The 22624-nt window shown below is 56.9% G+C and overlaps 9 protein-coding genes across 9 annotated transcripts; 3 read left to right on the top strand and 6 right to left on the bottom strand.

Moving 5' to 3' along the window:
* Nucleotides 1-133: 133 nt before the first annotated feature.
* Nucleotides 134-2212, top strand: EHS24_005547 (uncharacterized protein; the record flags this gene model as incomplete). The annotated part of the gene is made up of 8 exons (XM_028621070.1): nt 134-500; nt 536-664; nt 714-978; nt 1021-1261; nt 1296-1416; nt 1462-1759; nt 1825-2158; nt 2210-2212. 8 exons carry the CDS (start codon nt 134-136, stop codon nt 2210-2212), a joined length of 1758 nt encoding a protein of 585 aa, XP_028471705.1.
* Nucleotides 2213-2693: 481 nt separating this feature from the next.
* On the bottom strand, nt 2694-3923 carry EHS24_005546 (uncharacterized protein; the record flags this gene model as incomplete). The annotated part of the gene is made up of 8 exons (XM_028621069.1): nt 2694-2896; nt 2933-3011; nt 3060-3078; nt 3117-3351; nt 3396-3512; nt 3548-3707; nt 3772-3851; nt 3890-3923. 8 exons carry the CDS (start codon nt 3921-3923, stop codon nt 2694-2696), a joined length of 927 nt encoding a protein of 308 aa, XP_028471704.1.
* A 757-nt stretch (nt 3924-4680) lies between these two features.
* On the top strand, nt 4681-8257 carry EHS24_005545 (uncharacterized protein; the record flags this gene model as incomplete). The annotated part of the gene is made up of 7 exons (XM_028621068.1): nt 4681-4969; nt 5007-5107; nt 5162-5386; nt 5435-6274; nt 6316-6587; nt 6623-7287; nt 7323-8257. 7 exons carry the CDS (start codon nt 4681-4683, stop codon nt 8255-8257), a joined length of 3327 nt encoding a protein of 1108 aa, XP_028471703.1.
* A 135-nt stretch (nt 8258-8392) lies between these two features.
* On the bottom strand, nt 8393-9174 carry EHS24_005544 (uncharacterized protein; the record flags this gene model as incomplete). Its single annotated transcript, XM_028621067.1, has 2 exons — nt 8393-8474; nt 8525-9174. 2 exons carry the CDS (start codon nt 9172-9174, stop codon nt 8393-8395), a joined length of 732 nt encoding a protein of 243 aa, XP_028471702.1.
* Nucleotides 9175-10007: 833 nt separating this feature from the next.
* Nucleotides 10008-11085, bottom strand: EHS24_005543 (uncharacterized protein; the record flags this gene model as incomplete). Its single annotated transcript, XM_028621066.1, has 5 exons — nt 10008-10204; nt 10256-10359; nt 10413-10630; nt 10681-10793; nt 10842-11085. The coding sequence occupies 5 exons, from the start codon at nt 11083-11085 to the stop codon at nt 10008-10010; spliced, it is 876 nt and encodes a 291-aa protein (XP_028471701.1).
* Nucleotides 11086-12267: 1182 nt separating this feature from the next.
* EHS24_005542 (uncharacterized protein) lies at nt 12268-14657 on the bottom strand (the record flags this gene model as incomplete). The annotated part of the gene is made up of 3 exons (XM_028621065.1): nt 12268-12327; nt 12376-14156; nt 14195-14657. The coding sequence occupies 3 exons, from the start codon at nt 14655-14657 to the stop codon at nt 12268-12270; spliced, it is 2304 nt and encodes a 767-aa protein (XP_028471700.1).
* A 1044-nt stretch (nt 14658-15701) lies between these two features.
* On the top strand, nt 15702-17647 carry EHS24_005541 (uncharacterized protein; the record flags this gene model as incomplete). Its single annotated transcript, XM_028621064.1, has 7 exons — nt 15702-16305; nt 16341-16397; nt 16438-16558; nt 16597-17049; nt 17089-17350; nt 17394-17525; nt 17570-17647. The coding sequence occupies 7 exons, from the start codon at nt 15702-15704 to the stop codon at nt 17645-17647; spliced, it is 1707 nt and encodes a 568-aa protein (XP_028471699.1).
* Nucleotides 17648-17895: 248 nt separating this feature from the next.
* On the bottom strand, nt 17896-19675 carry EHS24_005540 (uncharacterized protein; the record flags this gene model as incomplete). Its single annotated transcript, XM_028621063.1, has 7 exons — nt 17896-18126; nt 18207-18559; nt 18605-18676; nt 18713-18934; nt 18974-19088; nt 19127-19324; nt 19361-19675. 7 exons carry the CDS (start codon nt 19673-19675, stop codon nt 17896-17898), a joined length of 1506 nt encoding a protein of 501 aa, XP_028471698.1.
* A 676-nt stretch (nt 19676-20351) lies between these two features.
* EHS24_005539 (uncharacterized protein) lies at nt 20352-22428 on the bottom strand (the record flags this gene model as incomplete). The annotated part of the gene is made up of 3 exons (XM_028621062.1): nt 20352-21786; nt 21830-22023; nt 22372-22428. The coding sequence occupies 3 exons, from the start codon at nt 22426-22428 to the stop codon at nt 20352-20354; spliced, it is 1686 nt and encodes a 561-aa protein (XP_028471697.1).
* Between the last annotated feature and the right edge of the window lie 196 nt (nt 22429-22624).

The following is a 22624-nucleotide window of genomic DNA, read 5'->3' as shown; positions in this document are numbered from 1 at the left end:
CGGCCAGGAACAGAACATCCATTGGAACAATTCCGTTGATCCGGTGCCCATTGTGTATCCAGCCCTCACTGATACATAACCCCAGGTAATCTCACCTGGGGACCCGCATCGCTCTGGACCATACCAATTTACCATGTCCAACTCTGACATTATCGACAGCAAGGACGGCGGCAAGCCGTTTGTACACCACGTGGAACAAGCGGACCCCCAGAATACCCTAGTCGCCCTCTCAAAGGACAGCGTCCTCGCACAGGTCGACGACTTCGTCAATGCCCACGGTCTCCAGGAATACAAAGATGTGTTCCGCAAGGGCGCGCTCGTAGCGCAGCGCCCTTACGACTTTGCCGCCATGGCCGAACTCGACGACGATGACAAGACGTCGCTCGCCTACGAGCTGGCTCACAAGTGGCACCTGCCGTGGATGATGTACTATTCAGTGGTTGTCTGTGCACTTGGAGCGGCCACGCAGGGTTGGGACCAGACTGGTTCCAATGGCGCAAGTGAGTTTGTGCTTGTGTCTTATGCTGATCGACAGACCTTTCGTTCCCCCAGGAATTCGGCATCGCCACACCCATTGGCCAGCCAGGTGGTGCGCGAGACGAGTGGATAGTCGGCTTTGTTAATTCGTCCCCATACATTGCTGCTGCAATGGTAGGATGCTGGTGTCAGTCCCACCTGTCACTTGACAGAGTCAATGCTGACGGTCACTGCAGTGTCGGACCCACTCAACAATCTATTCGGCCGACGCGGTGAAATATTCATCACCGCCCTCTGCCTCATCGCCACTCCCATCGCCTCGGCCTTTACGCACAGCTGGCAAGCGCTTGTTGCTGTGCGCCTTGTCATGGGTTTGGGTGTTGGTGCCAAGGGAGCAACGGTGCCCATGTACTGCGCCGAGCTGTCGCCTGCTCCTATCCGTGGCGCACTCACCATGGGTTGGCAGCTGTGGACGGCATTTGGCATCTTCATCGGGTTCTGGTGAGCCACGCCTCTCACAAGACGCACATACTGACGCTCAAGTGCGAATGCCGTGGTCAAGGACACTGGAAAGATTGCCTGGCGCCTCCAGCTCGGGTCCGCCTTCATCCCCGCCGTACCCCTCGCCGTCGGCATCCTGTTCTGTCCCGAGAGCCCGCGGTGGTACATGAAAAAGGGCCGCATGGTGGATGCGTGGCACTCAATGCGCAGGATCCGCAACACTGAGCTACAGGCTGCCCGTGATCTGTTCTACGCATATGTCCAGTACTCGGAGGAACAGAAGGTATGCCAAAAGCACGACGGGGGCTGACAGGTAGATTGTCCAGGGACGCACGTATGTCTCTCGCATCGTCGAGCTGTTCACCATCCCCCGCTGTCGGCGCGCGACGCTTGCGGCACTCGTCGTCATGCTTGCGCAGCAGATGTGCGGAATCAACAGTGAGTCAGCCGAAGTGCGCTGCCGCGTGTGGGCTAACTTTCCAGTCATGTCATTTTACTCGTCGACAATCTTCAAGCAGGGCGGATATTCGGACTCGCAAGCACTCTTTGCGTCCATCGGCTTTGGCGCGCTCAACTTTGTCTTTGCTATCCCTGCAGTCTTCACCATCGATACGTATGGCCGCCGGGCGCTCCTCCTCGCTACGTTCCCCAACATGTGCTGGACACTACTCGCCGGCGGCTTCTGCTTTTTCATCAAGGACGAGACCATCCGAACCTCGCTCGTCGCCATGTTTGTATACCTCTTTACGATTGCCTACTCGCTAGGCGAGGGTCCTGTCCCGTGAGTCTCAAGAAACAGAAACATAAGTAGCCGATGGCAATGGAGCCCCTCACTGACACCTCCAGATTCATGTACGCAGCCGAGGTATTCCCCTTGGCCCAACGCGAGCAAGGCATGGCCCTCAGCGTAGCATGGAATAACGGGTGGGCGTCCGTACTCTCGCTCACGTTCCCCCGCCTCCTCCGCGCCTTCACACCAACCGGTGCCTTCGGCTTCTACGCTGGGCTTAACGCGCTGGCCTTTGTTTGGATCTACCTCTGGGTCCCCGAGACCAAACAGCTCACGCTCGAAGAGCTGGACCAAGTCTTCGCCGTCCCTGCTCACACATTCTCCAATTACCAAGTCACCAAGGTCGCGCCGTACTGGTTCAAGCGCTACATTCTGCGCCAGAAAGGCCTGGTGTATCCACTCATGCCCGCCTACCGTCGCAGCGTGCAATCTGACGCCTAGTAAGAAGCCCCATGCTTGAAGAGAATGCGTTATCGAGGGGCCGGAAAAGATGCACGTGAAATAAGGAAGAACTGAAAGGAAATGGAAGGACGGAAATGAAAAAAAAAAACGATGTTTACGTAGTAACTCTGAATGGACTTGTTGAAAATGAGCTTCATCGGCTGTTACGTACAGTACCACGACGTAAGGTAATGGCACATACTGTTAGAGTTGACAGCACTCGAGCACGATCTGGGTATGTAGTTGCTTTCGATCCTTCAACTCAGCCTCTCAGTCTCGACCACCCGGCCCCGCGACACCCCGCTCGCGCGACACCACTTTGCAGTGACAACCAAGTAATCGCGGGTATGTATGTACATATATGGCTTCCGCTTGGAGGAGACGACTTTGCTGGTAAATGCAACCCAATCAAATCCACGATCATAACATTGGCTCGCCGTCAATGGTATTGACTGCTCGAGCTGTATACAACGTTATTCCCTTTTTATGAGCGCTCCTTGCCAGGCTTAACACTGTGGTCGATAACGGATTGGTTGTCAATGGGAGTCACCTGCCCGCTCGAGCGCTCGACGATGACAGACGGCCTGCGAGCACTCCTCTTGCGGCCGGGAAGCCGATCGAACAGCGGAAGCTCAGGCGACTCATAGAAGAGCACCATAGGGATACCAAGTAGGCAGCCACCGATAACTGAAGACGTTAGCGAAGTAGACGTCAGTCACTCACTGTTGCCGATTAGACTTGGAATCATGGACTGGGCAATGTAGTGAGACACCTTGACTCCCGAGCCGTTGAGCATTCCCATCTAAACGTTAGCATGCCCCAATACTAAATGGTACCAAATCGCGCTTACCGGAATGTAGTACATGTTACTGAGTTCATTAGCGACGAACGCGAACCCGCAACTCACACAACGACGTGTTCGAAGCCGAGGAACACAAAGAGCATAGCGGGAAAGTGGATGGCCATGATCTTTGACGAGTTTTCGCGCGATCCGGCACCCAGCCACACTGCGGTGCACACAAGGAAGTTGCAACCGATGCCTCGCAGAACACAGGGGCCCCAGCCTTCGCCCGTCTTGGAAATGGACACGGTCTGCGAGTACTTGATCAACGCGTCCGTGTTGTACAGGTGCGAGTAGTGCCCTGAACATTAGGTCTCGATCTCGAGCAGTTCCCCTTACACTCACCCATGAAAGCGACGTAGCACAGCGCGCCCGCCAAGTTGCCGAAGAAGACAACAATCCAATTGACCAGGAGCTCCCAGGCCTTGATACGGCGCTTAAGCAAGGCCATCGGCATAAACACTGGCGTCAGTTTGCTGAATGGAGACGCCACTCACTGAGGTGGGCCGTGACAAGCTCCTGGCCCGTCATGACAAGCATCAGGAGACCGACTGGAAAGAAGAATGCTGCAAGAAGCGAAATCAAGGCCGGGTAGTCGGTTCGCAGAGTGCCAGAGCCACCTTGGATGAGCTGCACAAGCATGGCTCCGAAACAGAGCTGGCAATTAGTCCTGAGTAGACAACCGGTACATGGGCAAGTTTGTGACTCTAAGGTGACTCACCATCCAGCCGGCCATCCACGCCTTGAAGAAGGAGACATAGTAGGGCTGAGCGGCCTTCTTCGCGCCAGTGTTCACAAAGCCTGGCCCAATCAGCGAGTCGCCGTTGGACGTTTCCTACCTGCTGTGACTTCTGCTGGGCTTAGTGCGTCCATTGCGGTGGGGTGTGTTCGTATGGGAGAATGAAAGCGGTCCTGGCTGGATGCTTGCAGACGGGGAACACTGCAGCACCTTTAAATGCTAGACTGTTATGGAGCCGCATGGGGGTCCTTGTGGGGTGACGGTACCACGGGGCCACTGGGCGGCAGCGCCACAGTGCCATAGCCAAAGATGGCCTTATCGGCTTATCGCGTTATCCCTCGCGGCTTCCGTTGTCTGTTTACTTTCCGCCGCTAGTTCGTAATATATGGTAATGAACCTGAGCCCCACGGCGGAGAAGCGGGAAGGGCTGACAAGCACCGTGGATGGGACTGGGAGTGGACGGCTGGGGAACTGCGGTGGCCCCCCCGCCCCCCCGCCGCCTCATTTCGGTTCCTTGCAGGGCGCGCGATCGAAGGCCACTGATAAGCAATAGAATCAGTGTAGAACTTGGCAATCGCGAAGGATCGCGATGGAGACAGGGAATTACGAATGATAAGAACTCACCCAGCCAGGGTTACATGTCACCACACTGCGGACCCCCGACGCCGCCAACGCCGCGCAGCGCCAACGATACTGCGGATATGTATGTACATAGATCCAGTCGACTCTCCAGTCCGAGTGCAATCCCCGCGACGGGATTCGTCAAGCACAATGCCAAGACGTTGGTGATTGCGCGTGGGCCTCGTCCGCGGCGTCCGACTCTCGTCATAAGACTCTGACGGATGGTCTTGAAGCGAGCACCCACGAGTCCCCCCAGTTACGGAATCGAACATGTCCACCACAGCCAGAGCTCGAAGCCGAACCGGCAGCATCGGCGGCCGGATGGACCGCGTTGCCAGCCGTAGCCGCAGTACCCGCCGCACAAGCACTGCCCGCCAGGCCAGTCGCAGCAAGTCTCATTTGCCAGGAGAACGACGAACTCAGGTCATGGTCGTGGGCCTTGGCATGGTCGGCATTGCGTTCATTGAGAAGCTCCTGACCCTCGACACTGCGGGCAAGTATTTTATCAGGACGTGCGGCGAGGAGCCGACGTACGCGTACAACCGTGTAGGCTTGACTGGTGAGTTTCATAGGCGTACAATCATCCTGACACCCAGAATACTTTCAACACCGCAACATTGAGGACTTGTATCTGAACGAAGTGTCTTGGTATGCCAAACAGAACCCAGACCATTTTGCTTTTCACATCGGCGAACAGGTAGGCACCCGCAGTGACAACGCCACCCCCCCCCCCGGGACTGACCACCTGTAGGTTACCAGTATCGACCCCTCGACGCGAACAGTCATTACATCACGTCAAAACACCTTCTCGTACGACATTCTGGTTCTCGCCACAGGCTCGGTGGCTGATGTACCGCCGTACGTCACCCGTGAGGAGGCCGCGCGGACGAAGGGCATGTTCGTCTACCGCAGCATCGCCGACCTGGAAGGCATTATCCAGTACGCAGAAAGGGACAATGTCACGAAGGCGACCGTCGTCGGTGGAGGTGTGAGTATTCCCTCTTTGCCTACGTTCTGACCCCAGCTTCTTGGATTGGAAGCAGCCAAAGCAGTGTACGACATGCCCGGTGTACCCGACGTTTCGATCATGATCCGTCAAGACTACCCCCTGAACCGGCAGTTGGACGCTCCTGCAGGAGAGCTGGTGATGAAGCGCATCGAAGGCATGGGTGTCAAGGTGTTGACCAGGTGCTCGCCCAAGAGCATCTCGACGTCTGTGGACGATGCCGGCCAGCCGACATTTACCGGTTTCAACGATCCACGGATCGAATCCGACATGGTCATCTTTGCCACCGGTATCCGACCACGCGACGACCTCGCCGCGTCAGCGGGCATCCACACGGCCCGGCACGGCGGTGTCATTGTGGACGACAGCCTGTTGACTAACATCCCCAACGTCTATGCAATTGGCGAGTGTGCCAGCTGGCGGGGAAACTACTATGGCTTGATTGCGCCTGGTGTGGAGATGGCCGACATTCTGGCGTTCAACCTCACTCAGACGTATGGACGGGGCTCGCACGCACCCCGCAAGATGAACCCCCCTGATCTGTCTACCCGTCTAAAGTTGATGGGTGTGGACGTCGCAAGCTTTGGAGACTACTTTGCCGACTCGCGTGAGCCCCCCAAACCAGTTCGCCCTGTTCCGGCTCCTGCGGCAGAGGGGGAGGTGGCGATCAAGCAGGCCTTGCCGAGTCGACGACACTTGCTTGCCGACGGACCCATCAAATGTCTCACCTATCACGACCCCATCGCATCCGTGTACAAAAAGTACCTGTTCACTGAGGATGGTAAGCACTTGATCGGCGGCATGATGATCGGCGACGTCTCCGACTTTACAAAGCTTGTTGCGATCACCAAGAAGAAGGTGAGGTGAAAAGAGAGCAGGTTTGTGTCTGACTGGAGCAGAAAGCACTCGACGTTCCGCCCTCTCAGTTTATCCTGGGTGCCAAAGCAAACGGCGAGGAGAATGGGGACGACCTAGACGACGACGCTGTCGTCTGTTCGTGTCACAACGTTACCAAGGGTGTCATTTCTCAATGTGTCAAGGACGGCATCACCGAGTTACCAGACATCAAGTGCAAGACCAAGGCTGGGGCCGGGTGCGGCGGGTGTGTGCCTCTTGTAACGGCCATCTTCAAAAGCGAGATGAAGAAGGCGGGCCACCAGATCAACAAGAGGTGGGTGCCGCTCTGTAAATCTCTGCTGACAACAGCCTCTGTGCCCACATCAAGATGAGCCGTCAGGACCTCCTGGCGGTGGTCAAGGTGAAAAAACTGCAGGACTTCCGAACCATCATGGAGACCATTGGCGTCCCCAACTCACAAGGGTGCGAGATCTGCAAGCCCGCCATTGCCAGTGTGCTTGCGGGTCTTCACAACCAGCACGTCATGCTCCCAAAGCACCACGGCAACCAGGACACCAACGACAAGTTCATGGCCAATATTCAGCGGAATGGTTCATTCTCTGTCGTCCCTCGCATCCCTGGTGGCGAGGTGAAGCCCGAGCAGTTGATTGCCATTGGCCAGATTGCAGCCGAGTACGGCCTGTACACCAAGATCACTGGTGGCCAAAGAATCGACATGTTTGGCGCCAAGAAGCCAGACCTGCCCGATATCTGGGAGAAACTTCAAGCTGTCGGACTCGAGTCGGGACAGGCGTACGGCAAGTCACTTCGCACTGTCAAGTCATGTGTGGGCTCGACGTGGTGCCGATTTGGTGTCGGTGACTCGGTGGGACTGGCTATTGACCTTGAGAACCGCTACCGCGGTGTACGTGCGCCGCACAAGTTCAAGGGTGGCGTGTCTGGCTGTGTGCGCGAGTGCGCGGAGGCCCAGTCCAAAGACTTTGGTCTCATTGCCACGGACAAGGGTTGGAACAGTGAGTGTGGTTGGCTGGGCTGTGGCTGATGCCAGTCTTCATTGGCGGCAACGGTGGTGCCAACCCCCGTCACGCTCTGCTTTTCGCCCAGGACGTGCCACCGTCAAAGGTCGTTCGCATCCTGGACCGATACATCATGTTTTACATTCGCACCGCCGAGCACCTGCAGCGCACAGCGCCATGGGTCGAGTCGTTCGATGGGGGCCTCGCCAAACTCCAGCGCATTCTCATCGACGACGAGCTCGGCATCTGTGCTGATCTGGAGGCAGAGATGGCGTCTTTGGTTGACACGTACGAGGACGAGTGGAAGAAGGCCGTCCAGAACCCCGACGTCCGCAGCAAGTTCCGCCAGTTTGTCAACACTCCCGAGCGCAGAGAGGCGATCGAGATCATCGCCGAGCGCGGTCAGCCCCGCGCCGCGGACTGGCCCAAGGAGTTTCCCTCGCAAAAGTTTGCCGCAACCAGCCTGCCCACGCCGAAGTCTGAGTGGAAGTGGGTCCCGCTGGCCACAGTGTCCGACTTGGCGCCAAACGACGAAAACACGACGTCGGCGGCGGTGAGGTATGGCAAGGACTCGCAGCTGGCCATCTTCCACGTTCCGCAAAAGGGCTACTACGCCACACAGCAAATGTGCCCGCACAAGCGCGCGTTCGTCCTCGACCACGGCATCATTGGCGACAAGGACGGCGACCTCTACGTCAGCTGCCCCTTGCATAAGCGCAACTTTAGACTAGACAATGGCGACTGCACAAACGATGCGCAGTACTCGGTGCTGGCGTTTGAAGTCCGGGCCGATGCCGGCCAGCTGCTCATCCTCCTGCCCCCGGAAGACGAACTGGACGCTGTGATTGGTGCGTCCAAGTGGATGGTTCGCAAGGACACGGCAAAGGAGATGGGCGGCGTTGCTGCGACCGCAACCAACGGGTGCGGAGGGGAGAGTGCGTGCGGAGATTCAAAGTTGGAGTGGTGACCGGTGATGCATTGAAGTCGACTGTAATGGCATGGACTTGAATATGTCAGGCATACCACAGGCATCGAGGCGAGGGATCATCTATAGCTATGCATCCATCTATGTACAACAACATACTCCTTCTACCATCTCCCATCAAGCCTTCGCCCACTGCTCCACGACAAATGCGGCCATCTTCGCCTCGGCATCCCTCTGTTGCGGAATAACGTGACCGCCACTGTGCATATGTGCGTCAGCCATGCCCACGCTCCCCGCCTGTCAACTCACTCATGAACGACAATTGTCGGGTTCTTGAACACGCGGCTAAGCTCGAGGGTTGCGCTGGGGTTGACGATACCATCACGGCGACCGTAAACGTGGATGGAGGGGAGGGAGTACCTCTGGTGGCGCTCGTACAGCTTTTCAAGCTCGGTATCGCTGGCCAAAAAGCCGCCAACCATCATGGCGAAGTTGAACTTGATACCGTGGCTACCGTTGAGGCCGCAGAGGATACTGGTAAGGACCGCTCCCTGGCTGAGGCCAAGGACGCCGTCGAACGGACCCTCCTTGGCAAAGACATCGATGAGGTTCGCTTTGGTGTCGCCCCAGCCAGAGTACACAACACCGCCTCCGGCCATGTTGGAGCGGGCATGCCACCAACCGTAGCTTCCCTTGGCGAGGGATGGGGCATTGATAAAGACCAGATCAGCATATGGAGCCACTTCGCCAGCGAAGGAGGATGCTTGAGAACGCATGACAGAGGCTGAACCGTGATAGCCGTGAAGACAAAGGATCCGGAGGCGCCTTGAGGGCATGGAGCGCTGCCCGGTGCGGGTGCTAGAAGTATTGTAGGTCTTGGTTACGGGCTCTGGAGACTTGAATTCGGCTGCCGTCTTGTCAGCCGAGCGGCGGTCGCGCCAATTCTGGAAGGACACCATGGCGAGGGAGAGTTGGGCAAGGGCGAGAACCAGTGGGATGGGTGAGGCCTGTAGTGTGCCGGTGTCAGTTGTTATGTACCCGACAAGGGACCGCCAGCGCTCAACTTCATGAGGCACACATGCCGCGTTCGACGCGGTGCTGCTGAATAATGGCAAGCGGTGCAAGGCTTATAAATAATGTGTAGGATAGCCCAGATGGGCATCGATGCGGTGCCACGTGCCGCAGAAGGTATGGCAAGCCGCTGCTCGTCCTGTGCAGAACATGTGGATTGTCTTACACTTGCGGGCGCCCTGGGTCGAGCTGTGTCGTGCATCAGAAATAATAGAGAAGGGGATGCATGAAAGAAGGTTTGCGACTACATACGGTGGCAAACGTGGAACTATGGAGTCGGTGGCAAATTCGGCACGCGGCAACACAGCCTGCTCTGTGTACTGTACATATGTGCCTCGTGATCTCCAATGCCACCAATTGAGCACATACTGTAGTTGAAAACTGCAGTAATATGTCATACACGGGACACGACTACTGCTTAGCGCAACGGGTCTCATGTACAACTGCTGGTGTAGCACTGCCTGCCCATGGCAGACGCCGTTGGGCGTGAGACAGTGCCGCATCTTAGAGAGGAGTGTCAACAAAGAAAAAGCAGTTTCTCCTTAGCTCGGGCTAGCAATGGCTCCGACCTCGAATGTGTTTGCAAGTAGCTCAAGTTATTCATATCCAGGTCGCCTTCACCTCTATACACTTATTAATTATTTAGACTCTACGAAGAGTTTCCTCTATATACAGTCCATTACATTGTTCTGGTCTGGAAATCCATGTCCTCGTGCCATCCTTAGTTGTACTGCTGGAACGTCGAGGCGTCGTAACCGGCAAAGTCAAAGTTCTGAGCCTTGAGGTAGCCAGCAAAGGCCATGTTCATGAGGTCGGGGTTGGACAGCTTGCCGTTGATGTTGAACGTGTCGGCCTTGATACCGCAGCGCTGGAGGCACGATTGGTGGCCGAGGTTGACAGCAGCAGGGATCTTTGAGGCTGAGAGGTGTTAGTGAGATGGCGCAGGGGTGGTTCCTCGTGGGCGCTCACTATCAAAGACCTGGGCGGAGTCGTCACCAAAGGCGGCATCAATAGTCTCTGGGTCAAAGGCGGTGTACATGGACGAGAGGAAGCCGACACCGGGTGTCTCAGAGCTGCAGTTGGTGTCAGCTAGGGGTATCAAACGTTGTGACCAGAAACCACTCACTTGAAAGCAGCTGCAATGAGTGCGGGGTCACAGCCCGTGTTGGAAACATAGTGGACCGAACCGAGGGGAAGCACGACAACCTCGCCGGCGGAGACGTTACCTTCAAAGAAGGGCGAGCCGTTCTCATTGAAAGAGCCACCAGCAAGAGGGGGGCCCGCAATGTTCATGAGATACTCAACGGCACGAGGGTGGTTGTGGGGAGCGACCATACCACAGGGCTGAACAGAGTCAGTAATTGGCCAAAGTCAGAGAGGGCCAGCCAACTCACGCCGAGGAATCCAACGAGCCACGACATGCCGTTTCCAACCACGCCGGGGAAGATGGTGTTGTCGGCGAGAATCACGCCGCCGTCCTTGCCACCGCCGCCAAAGCTCTTGGCCTCTGCACTTGTTAGCTATGTACTTATGCCTTACGGTCATCTGCACTTACTCAAGAAGTCAAAGACAAAGCCGTCAGCGGGGAGGAGAACATCGGCGTCGATGGGGTTGACTTGGTCCGAGAGCTCCTGGACGAGCTCGGTGACGTTCTGGTCCTGGTCCCAGCCGCCGAAAAGCGGAGCGTTCTGCCTCTTGGCGAGCGCTGGGTCCTCATCAGCCGGGGCCGGGGTGGGGGCGGCGACTGAGCGTCCCAGGAGCGAGGCGAGGAGCGTGACAGTGAAAACAGAAGCGAGCATGCTGAGTGTCTGTGTGTGAGAGGTGTGAAGTGGTTGGTTGAGAGCGCAAGTAGTGGGGGTGAGGTCGGAAGAGTGTGACATCCTCTGATTATATGCTCTGAGCGAGCGTAAAGTGCCCCTTGACGGGCTGTGTGTCTGGACTCAACATGCCTACCTCGAAGCCGCGTTGAGGCTGTGCCACGAACAGTCAAAGATTGCCGAGGCGCTGCGGATATGGCAGATGCGTGAAACAAATACCAGATCTCAACCAGAGTCACGCTGTGGTTCCAAGGGCGTGTATTGCGGTGCTATGGAGGAGATTAGTGTATCTGTGGAGCTGTGGAACGACGATATGTGGGACGCCTTGATCGGGCGGTGGTCTGGCCGCCTGGCCGTCAGGAGGTGGGGGGCGGATATGCGATGCTGTAGGTTCTGCTTGGCTGTGGGGGCTGCTCAGTGCCTCGTGCCCGGTGGACGCCGTGACTGGGAGGCAGTGGACGTAGGTGACGGCTAAGGACCGGCCGGGGCCGTGCTCTGGCGCTGTGTTGTATGGGTTCACCGAACGGCACCGCTTGAACGCACTGGGATCTCGGGATGGACGTGAATGGCATTCAGGTCTGGGATCTCGGACAAAACGGCTCGTAAAAGTATGTCATCACGCCAGGCACCCGGTGAACTCTTAGAAGGACGGTCTCCTGTCCGTACGCTTGGTGTCTGGTGCGGTGCACACACAGCCCTTGCAGCTTGCATAGTAGTCTGCATTCATGCATGCAGTTGGGTTCTATAATGTACGCGGCGCTGAGAAACCCGGGAGGTGGGGTGGATCTCGCTGGACCGTGTGGACGATTCATTGCCCGAAATAGGATTCTTTGCATTCTTTGGAATTCTTGGCAGCATCGCCCTCTTTTCACCGGGATCACCGGAACCCACCAGCGCCATTCGATCGAAGAATGCGTTAATGTGTTTCTCCGGTGGCCACCGGCCAGGCCATGCAAGCCAGCCAGACGCATTAAGCATATACTGCACACTCCTCCAGGTACAGAAAACAGCATATGCACAGCCCCGCCGTTATCAGAACCCGTTTTGCATCTGCATCTCTGACAGTCACACAGTCATTTCGTGCATCACACCACATCGTGCGTTTTCAAACTACACAGCCCTATATACAATGTCAATGGCCACTAATTGTCTCCAGCGGGAAATTCAAAGCGCATGAGGCGCAGTCTTGATCGTGTACAGCCTGTCACCGCGAGTCGTCATCATCTGACTTGTTAGCCATGGCCCATGCTGGCAAAAGCGACAGACACTCACAGTCTTGGCGTACTCCTCCCTGAGCTCAGTCCACGGCTGAGAGCGGTAGTACTGGGCAAGAGTCTCCTCATCCGGGTGCTTGATCAAGGCGAAGAGGTCACGGATAAGCTTGTCCCACTTGGCCGCAAACGCGGCGGGAACGTTGGCTTTGAGCAGAGCGTCGCTGGTATTCTTGCGGAGTAGACGGTGTGCATTTCCGAGCACAGGCGACTCGCCGTCGTGCTCCATGGCGACAATCCCAGCGAGCACAGGCGAGGCGAGGATGCTGGTGATCGCCTCCTCGTTAATGTCGCGGAGGGATTCGAACAGCGGCTGGCGGAGGGTCTCCTCGTCCGTGGTGATGGATCCCTCGTAAAACATGCGGTCGAGACGGCACAGGAGGTTGACACCGCGACCGCGAAGCGAGTTTGCGGCCTGGTCGCGCTCCGCGTCAATGCGGTCGATAAACTCTTCAGTGTAAGGTCCGTGGTGACCGGTCTTGCTGTCCATGTAACGCAGGATCTGCGCGCCGCCAATGCCGATGCCATCGACGCCAGAATACACGGCGTCGGCAATGTGGTCAAACTTGAAACCAGCAGACATGTAGGTGATTAGACCGGCCTGGTGTGCAAGGTGGACGAGCTCGAGCGCCTTCTCAAAGCTGACCTGGAGAATGACACACTTGGACGGGTACGTGTCCGAGGCGCCGTCAAAGGTGACCTTGTCGAAACCGCCGAGGGCGGCGAGCTCGATGCCGCGCTTGGCGACAGCAAAGTTGTCGGTCAGGACAGGGCACTCGGACTTGCCATCCTCGCCCACGATGGGCTCTGCGAGGTCGTCGACAAGAGGTGCGTTGAGGTTGTACGCAGCGGACAGGACCTGCTTGTAGTTGCGGAGAACGTGGCCGGACATGGCGCGCATGTAGGCAATCTGCTCGCTAGCAGTCAGACCATCCATGGCAACCTTGGTCTCAGCAGCGCCGAGCTGGAACGCGGCCGAGCAAGCAGCCGATGTCAGGTTGACCACCTTGATAAAGTCGTGGGCAAAGTTGCCCGAGACCGAGTCCTTGACGCGACGGCCAACAAAGTATGTGTTGGGGGCCGACTTGCCCGTGTGGAGACGAACGCGGGCAAACTCAAAGATGGAGGGAATGCGGTATGACTCAATCTCCTCGCGTGGCAGATTGCCGGGACGCTCGAGGTGCTCGACGTGACAGATGGCGCCCTTGAGCCAGCGCGCACGCCTAGTGGTGCCAAAGATGTGACCCTCTCCCGGGTCGGTGAGGGAGACAAACGTCTGAGTGTCCTTGCGGAAGCCGGGAGTACCGAGCCAGCGAGCATCCTTGGTGTCAAGCTTGGCACCGGAGCGGAGAAGCTCGTAGCCGACGTGGTAGGCGACAAAGTCGACAAAGGTGGGGTCCGTGTCGGTCTCGCGGAGGGTCTCAGCGTTCTTTGTCAAGGCGGCAAGCAGGTCGGGCTCGCCCATGCTCGAGGGCCACTCCATGACGAGACGGTCGGGGCGGTGCTTGAGGGTAAGCTCAAAGGCAGACTTGGCTTCACCGCTCGAGCGAATGGATGTAAAGCCCGCACCACCAAAGCGCTCAATGCTCTTTGTGCACAGCTCGAACGCTTTCTGGAGGGCGCCGACAACCTCTCCGAGAGGGGTTGAGGGGGAGACAACGAGGTTGGACAGAGTTGCAGCCTTGGCGCGATCGGCGATGTCACGCTTGTCTTCCGAATCCCAGATCTCGGCAATTGTCTGGTCGAGTGCATGGCGGACAAGTTTCTCATCGACGCGCCCGACTGAGTTGGTCAGCTGAGAACACTCGCTGTTGGCTCACAGTAAGGGAGCTGCTCGGAACGGTTGAAGGGACGGCCCTCGTGGTAAGACACCTTCCACTTGGCGACGCGGGTGAGGAAGAGGAGGTCCTCAAACGCAGTGATCGCCACGGGACGGATCTGTCCCTCAAAAAGAATCTTGTGGTACATCTTGGGCGGGAGCTGGAGACCGGTAGCGGCGGTTGCGCCGAGTAAGGCAGACTTGCTGAGCGGGATGGGCGACATGACGAGCGGAGAAGTCGGGGACATGATGGGGGGCTCGGCGTTCCGGGCTAGCTTGGCCGCTGCGGTGAGTAGGGTGGCACCGATGATGGGCGACATGTGGAAGGGCGAGGTGGCGGTAGCCGTCAAGGGCCCAGTGCGGTCCAAGAGATTGAGCGAGGCCATCTTGACGTCGAGGGAAGGAAGCTGGACGGGTTTCTTGATCAAGCCGGGACTGAGGGGCGGAGTGGTGAGACCGTTCATGGTGACTGACTCGGACATGTTGGGTGAGATGGAGATGGCTGTGGGTGGGGAAGGTTGTGGCTGTGGAGGAGTAGGTAGGCGTACGAAAGTCGAGAGCTGTGGTACTCTTCTGGAGACCCTCTGGTCATTTATAGATGCGCAGTGAGACTTCAGTGAAAGTGGGATCGGTCCTCGTAGGACAGCCTGCGTAGCTTGAAGTTGGAGATTGAGGACCGTTACCTCGAGTGGGATGCCTGCTAGCCTGCGCCGCCGCCCTCTGCGATGCCTCGATGCTTCTCTCTGCACAGGAATTCCGTCGAACGTGCCCTTTGTGGGCCTGTTGCTGTGTGCTCTGTGTGAGTGGCCTCCTCACACGTGGAGCTCTGAGCGCACTGGCCCGAAGCAGGTTGTCGGCTTTCGGCTTGTGGGGTGAAGCGGGAGGCGGGATGTACTGTGATGACTTGGTCCCTCAGATGGCCAGTGGACGGCGGACGGCGGAATGGATCTGGACTGGACGAGCGCGGGCCAGACTGCTAGGATACCCAGCCAGATTATAGAGTTTGAAACCGATTAAACCGACACCACCGCCTTTTTGGATCACCTTTGATGGTCAGACAGCATAAAGTGTGCCACAAACACCGCTGCACCAAAACGATTACAACGGGACCATTTGGATAACAAATGCCTCACACTCGCGGGTCAGGCACCCCCCCCAAGCTGTGCCTCTTTCGTTCTTGAGATCTGTGATCTGTGATCTGTGTGCCTCTCACCGCCTCGTTGCATAATTGCACATCCCCCCCGCTTCGCGCATGCATATGCATGCAACGACACATTAGCGAGTGGACAAGCTTTCAGCTTAGAGGCGATGCTCCCCATACTTACTCTACCATCAGTAGCCCCAAGAGGCGATACATACCCTTGTCTTGGTGCCGTTGTCCGGCCGCCTGGTGGCAACAAACCACGGAGATAACCAAACCTCGTCCTGTGCTCTCTCAGAAGGCAGAGAGGGATATTTCCAGTCGCAACACATCATCTTGCTGCTAGCATCCATCCTCCCAGGTCACAATGACCGCATACCCACCGTACAACACCCTTTGGTCACCAGAGACCCCCTCGACCCAGACCAGCACCACCTCCATGTCGACTCTCCCAAACGGCGCTGCCCCGCCACACCCAAACCTTAGCCCAACTTCCCTCTACGACCCCCGCGACGAAGAGGCAGACGTCGGTGGATACAACTACCAGCTTCAACCCCTGGCAGGAAGCTCGACCACAATAGTCCCAGAATCCTCACCTCGCCCGTCCATCTCATTGACACTCCCCCACCATTCGTCGTCGCCATCGTCTTGGAGCTCGATTCCATACGGAAAGCAGTCGGTAGACCTCTCCAACCCCCTCCTCGCCCCCGGTGCTGCCGAGCAGTGGGCTGTGGAGCAAGACCCGTACCTAGTCACTTTTGCTCCCACCGACCCCCGCCACCCCTGGAACTGGTCGGCTCTCAAGCGATGGACCATCCTGCTGGTAGTGTGCTCCGCTGCAGTGTGCGTCACTGTAGCGAGCTCCATTCAGGCCAGCACCTATAGCAACCTCGAGGATGAGTTCGACGTCCCTCGCATAGAAGCTGTCGCCGGTGTCAGCCTCTACGTCCTCGGATTTGGTATCGGAGCTCGTATGTCAATGCCCAATGAGTGTCACTGACGGCAGTGTTCCTGGGACCGCTCAGCGAGTTCTACGGCAGGTCTATCATCTATCTCATTTCGTGTAAGTGAGCCCGCGCTTGATTCCGACTCACCTCTCTTAGTCGCGTTGTTCACCATCCTCAACATTCCCATCGCCACCGCGCAGAGCATGGGCATCTTGCTCGTATTTCGTCTCCTCACCGGCCTGTGCGGCGCTGGTTTCCTTTCGGTCGCCGGTGGAACGTGAGTGACAATACGCGATCTCGAACACTCACATGCAGCGTGTCCGACCTATTTCGTCCTGGCACAACCGACATGCCGACGGCCATCTACACTCTCGCACCCTTGTCCGGCCCATGCCTGGGTCCGATCCTCGGAGGTTACCTCAACCAAAACGTCACTTGGCGCGCAACCTTTTATCTTATCATCGGCTGGTCGGGCGTCGAGTGCGTGCTCCTCTGGTTCCTTGTACCCGAAACGTTCCTCCCCATTGTACTCAAGAAGGAGGCGAGGCGAAAACGCTCCGAGACTGGCGAGGCTGCATGGCATTCACCCGCCGAGCGTAGTGACCGCACCGTTGGGGACGTCTTCCCTGGCGCACTGTGGGTACCGATCAAGATGATGCTTGTCGAGAAGATGGCACTGGCCATGGACCTCTGGACCGCACTGGTACTGGGTATCATCTACCTGTTCTTTAACGCCATCCCCTTCACCTTTCGCACACTGTACAACTTGTGAGTAACGCGCGTCTTGAGGCCAGAGCTGACTCTCAGCACACTGGGTGAAACTGGACTTGCCTTCTTTGCATTGGGCCTCGGCATGGTCATCGGAACTGCGACGCAGCCACTGTTCGTCCGGGGAATCAAGGACAAATCCATCATCGCAGGCGGCAAGGCTCCACCCGAAGCACGCCTACCCGTGGGCATGGCGGGTGCCATCCTCGCACCATTAGGACTGCTTTGGTTTTCGCTCTCGAGCTTTCAAAAGATGCCATGGATCATGCCAATGATTGGAACTCTAATCTTTGGCGTCGGAGTGAGTCAAGTGTGACACCACCAAAGGCTAACCAACCTCTTAGGCAGTCTACATCTTCACCTGCGTGTTTGGATTCCTTATCGCAACGTACCCAAAGAACGCCGCCTCCGCCATGGCCGGCAACACCTTGCTCCGTTGCGTATGGGCTGCTGGTTTCCCGCTCTTTGCCACGCCGGTGAGTAACCCTGTGAGGCGTGGCGTCTCGACTGACAGATGCAGCTGTACAAGAATCTCGGCCCAGAGGGAGCCACCGCCTTGCTTGCAGGACTCACTGCACTTCTTGCACCCATCCCGTGAGTGTCCGTTGAATCTCGCAGCTGACGGAAGATTCGTTTTGTCGCGCGTCGGTCCGCGTTTGAGGTCAAAGTCGCAATATGCTTCATAGATAGAGGCTGCTTGTAGAGAGGGTTAAACAAGACCGCAATGGACATTGTCAGTGCCAACCGCACACCAAGAACAGGGCATTTTCCAAAACGCCACCTGACGAGACTGACCGCCGTCCAAATTACACGTTTACATTCACATTCTCACAGTCCCTTCAGAGTCTAGTCGGAAGCATAGCCCAGAGCCTTGTTGGCGGCCATGCGCATGGCGTTCGCCTTGCCACCGCCAGCCACGCGTTCGAAGGGGGCGAGGCCGAGTGCGCGCTTGCCCTCGACTGAAGCAATGTCGGCGACGGTGGCGCGATCGGCGTACTGCGACTCGCCAGAACCACCAGGGAAGTCGGGAGGTGGGACACCTTTGAGGAACGAATCGCGTTGCTGGGCGATGTATTGCTGCAAAGGTTAGCGCCAGCTTCTCGTCTCACCAGAATAACGTGACCTTGGCGCATCTGCTGCCCAGTCTTTATACTAACAATGTTGCCGTCTGTAAGAGGGACAGACGGAATGTAAAAGACGCAGGCATCCTGCGTACCAGTGTTCTTCATCTCCGTACCGTGGATCGTGTCGGCGCTCCAGAAGACAGTGTCTCCGGGCTCCACTTGAGGATAGGGGATCATTGTTTCTTCGAGGCGCAGGTGAGGGTGGTTCTCGGGAGTGTGTTCTTGCGGGGTACCAGGATTAGCGCCGTGGAAGAGAACATTGCCCTCAGTGTCGTCAAGGCTAAACTTCCAGCCCTCCAGCGAACCCTTGACAGTTGGCTTGAAGAAGGGACGCAGCATCCAGTATGCCGTTGACTCCTGAAGAATGGGATGGACCACAAGAGTGCCTTTACGGTCAGCACCATGTCAGTAGTCCCATCTAAGCCGCTTACCTTGCTCTGGGCCGTGGGCAGAGAGACCCAGCCATCCTTGGAACGCGCGGAAGACGGAGCATCCACCGGGACCTGCCGTTAGAGTTTGGATCGATACGAGGACCTCACCATTGTACATGTTCATGTTGGCTTCGACACGTCCAGTCATGTCCCAGGGGTCATACTCTTGCCACCTGCCTTGAAGAATAGCGCGATACGTGGACGAATATGCCTTGTCCTCCCAGCGCTCGATTCCGCCACCATCGACGTGAGGGGAAAGAGCGAACTTTGTGTCGCCAGGTGGGCGGATCTGGACACGATCACAGTAAGAGAGCGGGGTACTGAGGTCGACTAAAGGTTAGCGTCTTCAAAAGCGAACATGGTACACACCTCGCTGTTCGGCTGGAGCGTGGTAGTAACGCAACATGTACCGCTGTGTGGCGAGCATGTTCGAGTGTGAACGAGCGCGTACTTGAGAGCGACTCCAGTAGGACTCGTACACCACCTGACGTAAGTATCATCCACAGGCTTCACCGCATTTACCTTCTGAGCCTCATCCGAGGGAAACCCCCGGAACGGATTGGCTGCGAAATACTCGCGGGCATCGGAAAGGAGACCATTGACTTCCTTCTCGGGCATGACATTGCGTACGACCATGACACCAGTGCGACGCACCGCTGCCTCGGTTTCAGCAGGCACTGTCCCAGCGGCCACATCCTTGAAGTCTGCGATCGGGATCATCTGGAGAGTCAGTAGTGTGCCGGCCAGTTCACCCACCTTCTCGCGCTGCGTTGCCACTTCCTCAGTCTTGACCTTGAGTGTTTCGATGAGCTTATCCCAGCTCTTCTGGATGGCCTCTTCAAACCCAGAGGTTAGGTTGACCTTGAGGTCACGGAAGCGAGGAGGAAGGGGTTCGGGCTTGCGGCCAGAGAAAGTCGTAAACGTGCTGCTGATGTCTCCTTCACGTTTGTCGCGGCGCAGGTCCTGCACTTGGGTCGCCAACGCCCTGGCAACGGGTTGCGGCTTGCCGCTGCACACGCCAGAGAGAAACTTGGGGCACGTAGCGCACTTGGACATTGGGCGAGTGAGCATGGTGGTGGTATTTGGATTGAAGAATGGGTGTGTGTGGGTGAGGTAAGGGCATGTCAAACAAGGCCAGCAAGTTATATGCTCGTCAGCATGGTGCTTAAGCCCCACTTGTCTGTTAAACTGTCGAACGAAACGACTTGTAAAGACAATCTTGAATCAGACTGGTGTCCCTCTGAACCAAGCATCTTCGCAGCACACCGTCCATTCGGAACCGTCCGCATTAAACTGCCTGGCGTGGTGAGAGTGGTATTGCAGGTTGAACATATGCAGGACGATGCCACAGGTGACAGGAGTTTAACAGAATTTCAAGCGCGGCAACGGTCGGCAAAACTGCTAATAGGCGAACATGTGCCGTTGTGCACTCTCTACCCCTCACTTCCATGGAGCCGACAGGTGACACCGCTCGTGCTGCTCCGGCCAGTAATCAATGGTTAACTGTCTTAAACGAGTGCACAATCAACAGCTTTAGCAGTGCCCCACGGCCGAGCCACAATACGGGTGCTGGGGGGTGCTTTCAATGTTAGCTGTTTAACGTTTACAAGAACTGCAAGTTGGGACTCAAAGTATGTCCCCCGGTATCAAAGGCTCAGAAACGACGGGTATTGTGCATTCCAGATGCTATTCAAGTCACTGGTATCGCGAAGCACTGAGAAGACGGCAGCAAGGCGCTAAACTAAGCCTAATTCCAGGTAGGACAGGGCATCATACCCAGTCCGTCGGGGGCAATACACATGGCACCTGTAATGGGATCGTCGAAGCTGAAAGACGATGAGGGTGAAGGAGTTGGTGTAGGGGTTGGCTCAACGAGCGTTGGGGGATCAGTGGGCGGGGTGGTGGGTTCGGTAGTGAAGCACTGCGATGTTGCACAGGGTGGGATAGGAGGTATCGGGTACGGTGGGTGGGTAAGGTAGACGTTGTCTGTGGTGGTAGACGTGAGGGAGGATACAACGGGTATCGGGTAAGGCGGGTGGGTAAGATAAACGTTTGTTGTGGGGGTCGTTGATGGCGTCGGCTGGGATTCCATTGCTGTGGGACTGGGAGTATCAGTCACAGAAGTGCTGCCTGGCACTTCTGGACTGGGGGTATCAGTCACGTCGGGACTGGGACTGTCAGTCACGTCGGGACTGGGACTGTCAGTCACGTCGGGACTGGGACTGTCAGTCACGTCGGGACTGGGACTGTCAGTCACGTCGGGACTGGGACTCTCAGTCACGTCGGGACTGGGACTGTCAGTCACGTCGGGACTGGGACTCTCAGTCACTTCGGGACTGGGAGTATCAGTCACAGAAGTACTCCCTGGCACTTCTGGACTCGGGGTATCAGCCACTTCTGGACTGGGACTCTCAGTCACGTCGGGACTGGGAGTCACAAAAGTACTCGGTGGCACTTCTGGGGACACAAAGGTCGATGGCGCAGGAGTGGCCGCCGTCTCCTCGTCTGAGGGAGCTTGGCTGGTGGGCATCTCGGTGGACGGCATCGACGGCGTGAGTGTTGAATCTGCAGAAGGGGACGGTTCGGCGACAGGGGTTGGGTTGCTCTCTGTCCAAGTCGTGCTTGTGGAATCAGAAAGCGGGGACGATTCCGGAGCAGGGCTTGGGGTGCTGTCTGCAGGAGTCACCGTTGCCGATGGCCCATCCTCTGTTCCCATCGACTGAGCAGACCTGGTGGTCGCCACGGTAGGCATGAATGTTTTAATCCGGCCGTCGGTAGCCGGCGCTGACCCATAAGAGTCGGTGGACGATGAAAAATCACTGTTGTAAACATCTTCCGCGGCTGCTTTAGCGGCTGCAGCGACTGCAAAAGGGTCGAGGCCAGCCTCAACTGCTGCCGCTGCAGCTGCAGCTACGGGTCCAGCTCCTTCTACTGCGGCTACGGCGGCAGCTACAGCGGCAGCAGGTTCCCCAGCTACAGCTGCAGTTTCAGCCGCGGCGGCGGCTGCCTCTGCAGCGGCTTGGGCTTTAGCCTGAGGGGATGGGCAACTGGCTGCTTGGCGACGGTTGTTTGGTTGGACGGGCGGAATATCCGCCTTGGCGATTTCGATGAGGTTGCCCTTGAGGTCTTCCCAGTCGTAATGTTTGGTCATTGACCTGTACCAAGGGCTAAGAAGCTCTGCACTGCGAGTTGTTAGATGTCGTTTTGCTTTGACCTGTGACATACCCTTTTGAGGTGACTGACGTTACCTCAAAGACGTGGTTGTTGGTGAGGACTACCTCCTCTCCTTCAGCATTCTCGAATTTTTCGAACCCGTCAGGCTTGGCCTTCGAGGCCACAAGGGTGATTTTGTCACCTGCGTCTTGAAAGTGCTCTTTGAGTTTCGCGATGGACTTGGGCAATTTAATGTAATCGACTTTCTGTCCGAGCAGTAGTTCTAAACCCTGTGGTGTACAGTAAGTATTTGGTTTCCCCGCGCATGCGTCGGAAAACGTATAACACGGTTGGGATGCTGTCCACTGTCGCAATTGACCTTGCGCTCTTCCATCAACGCATACATAACGGCGCGGGGCCACCTGCAACATGGGGTCAACACGTTTTCTTGAGAACATTGCGGGTGTCTTGCACTGTACAGTACGCTTCGTCCACAAAGGTACGTACCACGGCAGATCAGCATCCAGTGACGACAGTCGTGAGTCATCCTTAATGTTATCATAGGTAACCCTGTGACAAGCTGTTGGCGGTGGCCGACTCTTGGTCCCTTTTACCTCAGGGTCGGCTGGAAGGTTGACAGTGACGCTCTGGTCCGCATTCTGTTGTACCATAGTGGTAAATACATGGGGAGCGTGTTGGGCAATGGCTTTAATGGCAGACACCAGCCAGCAGTTAGACCCCTTGCCTTAGACCACGTCCCGGTAGTCTATGCCATTCGGCCCAAAAAGCGGAGCCTCCAAGGCTTGACGTCCGCTTAGACTATCCAGGTGAAAGAGGGGAACAGCAGGAAGATGGTGGTGCTCCAGG

The sequence above is a fragment of the Apiotrichum porosum genome (assembly GCF_003942205.1).
Source record: "Apiotrichum porosum strain DSM 27194 chromosome Unknown scaffold_24, whole genome shotgun sequence".
NCBI classification, from domain to species: domain Eukaryota; kingdom Fungi; phylum Basidiomycota; class Tremellomycetes; order Trichosporonales; family Trichosporonaceae; genus Apiotrichum; species Apiotrichum porosum.
The sequence above is the reverse complement of the archived record's forward strand: the minus strand, read 5'-3'. Positions and strand labels throughout refer to the sequence as shown.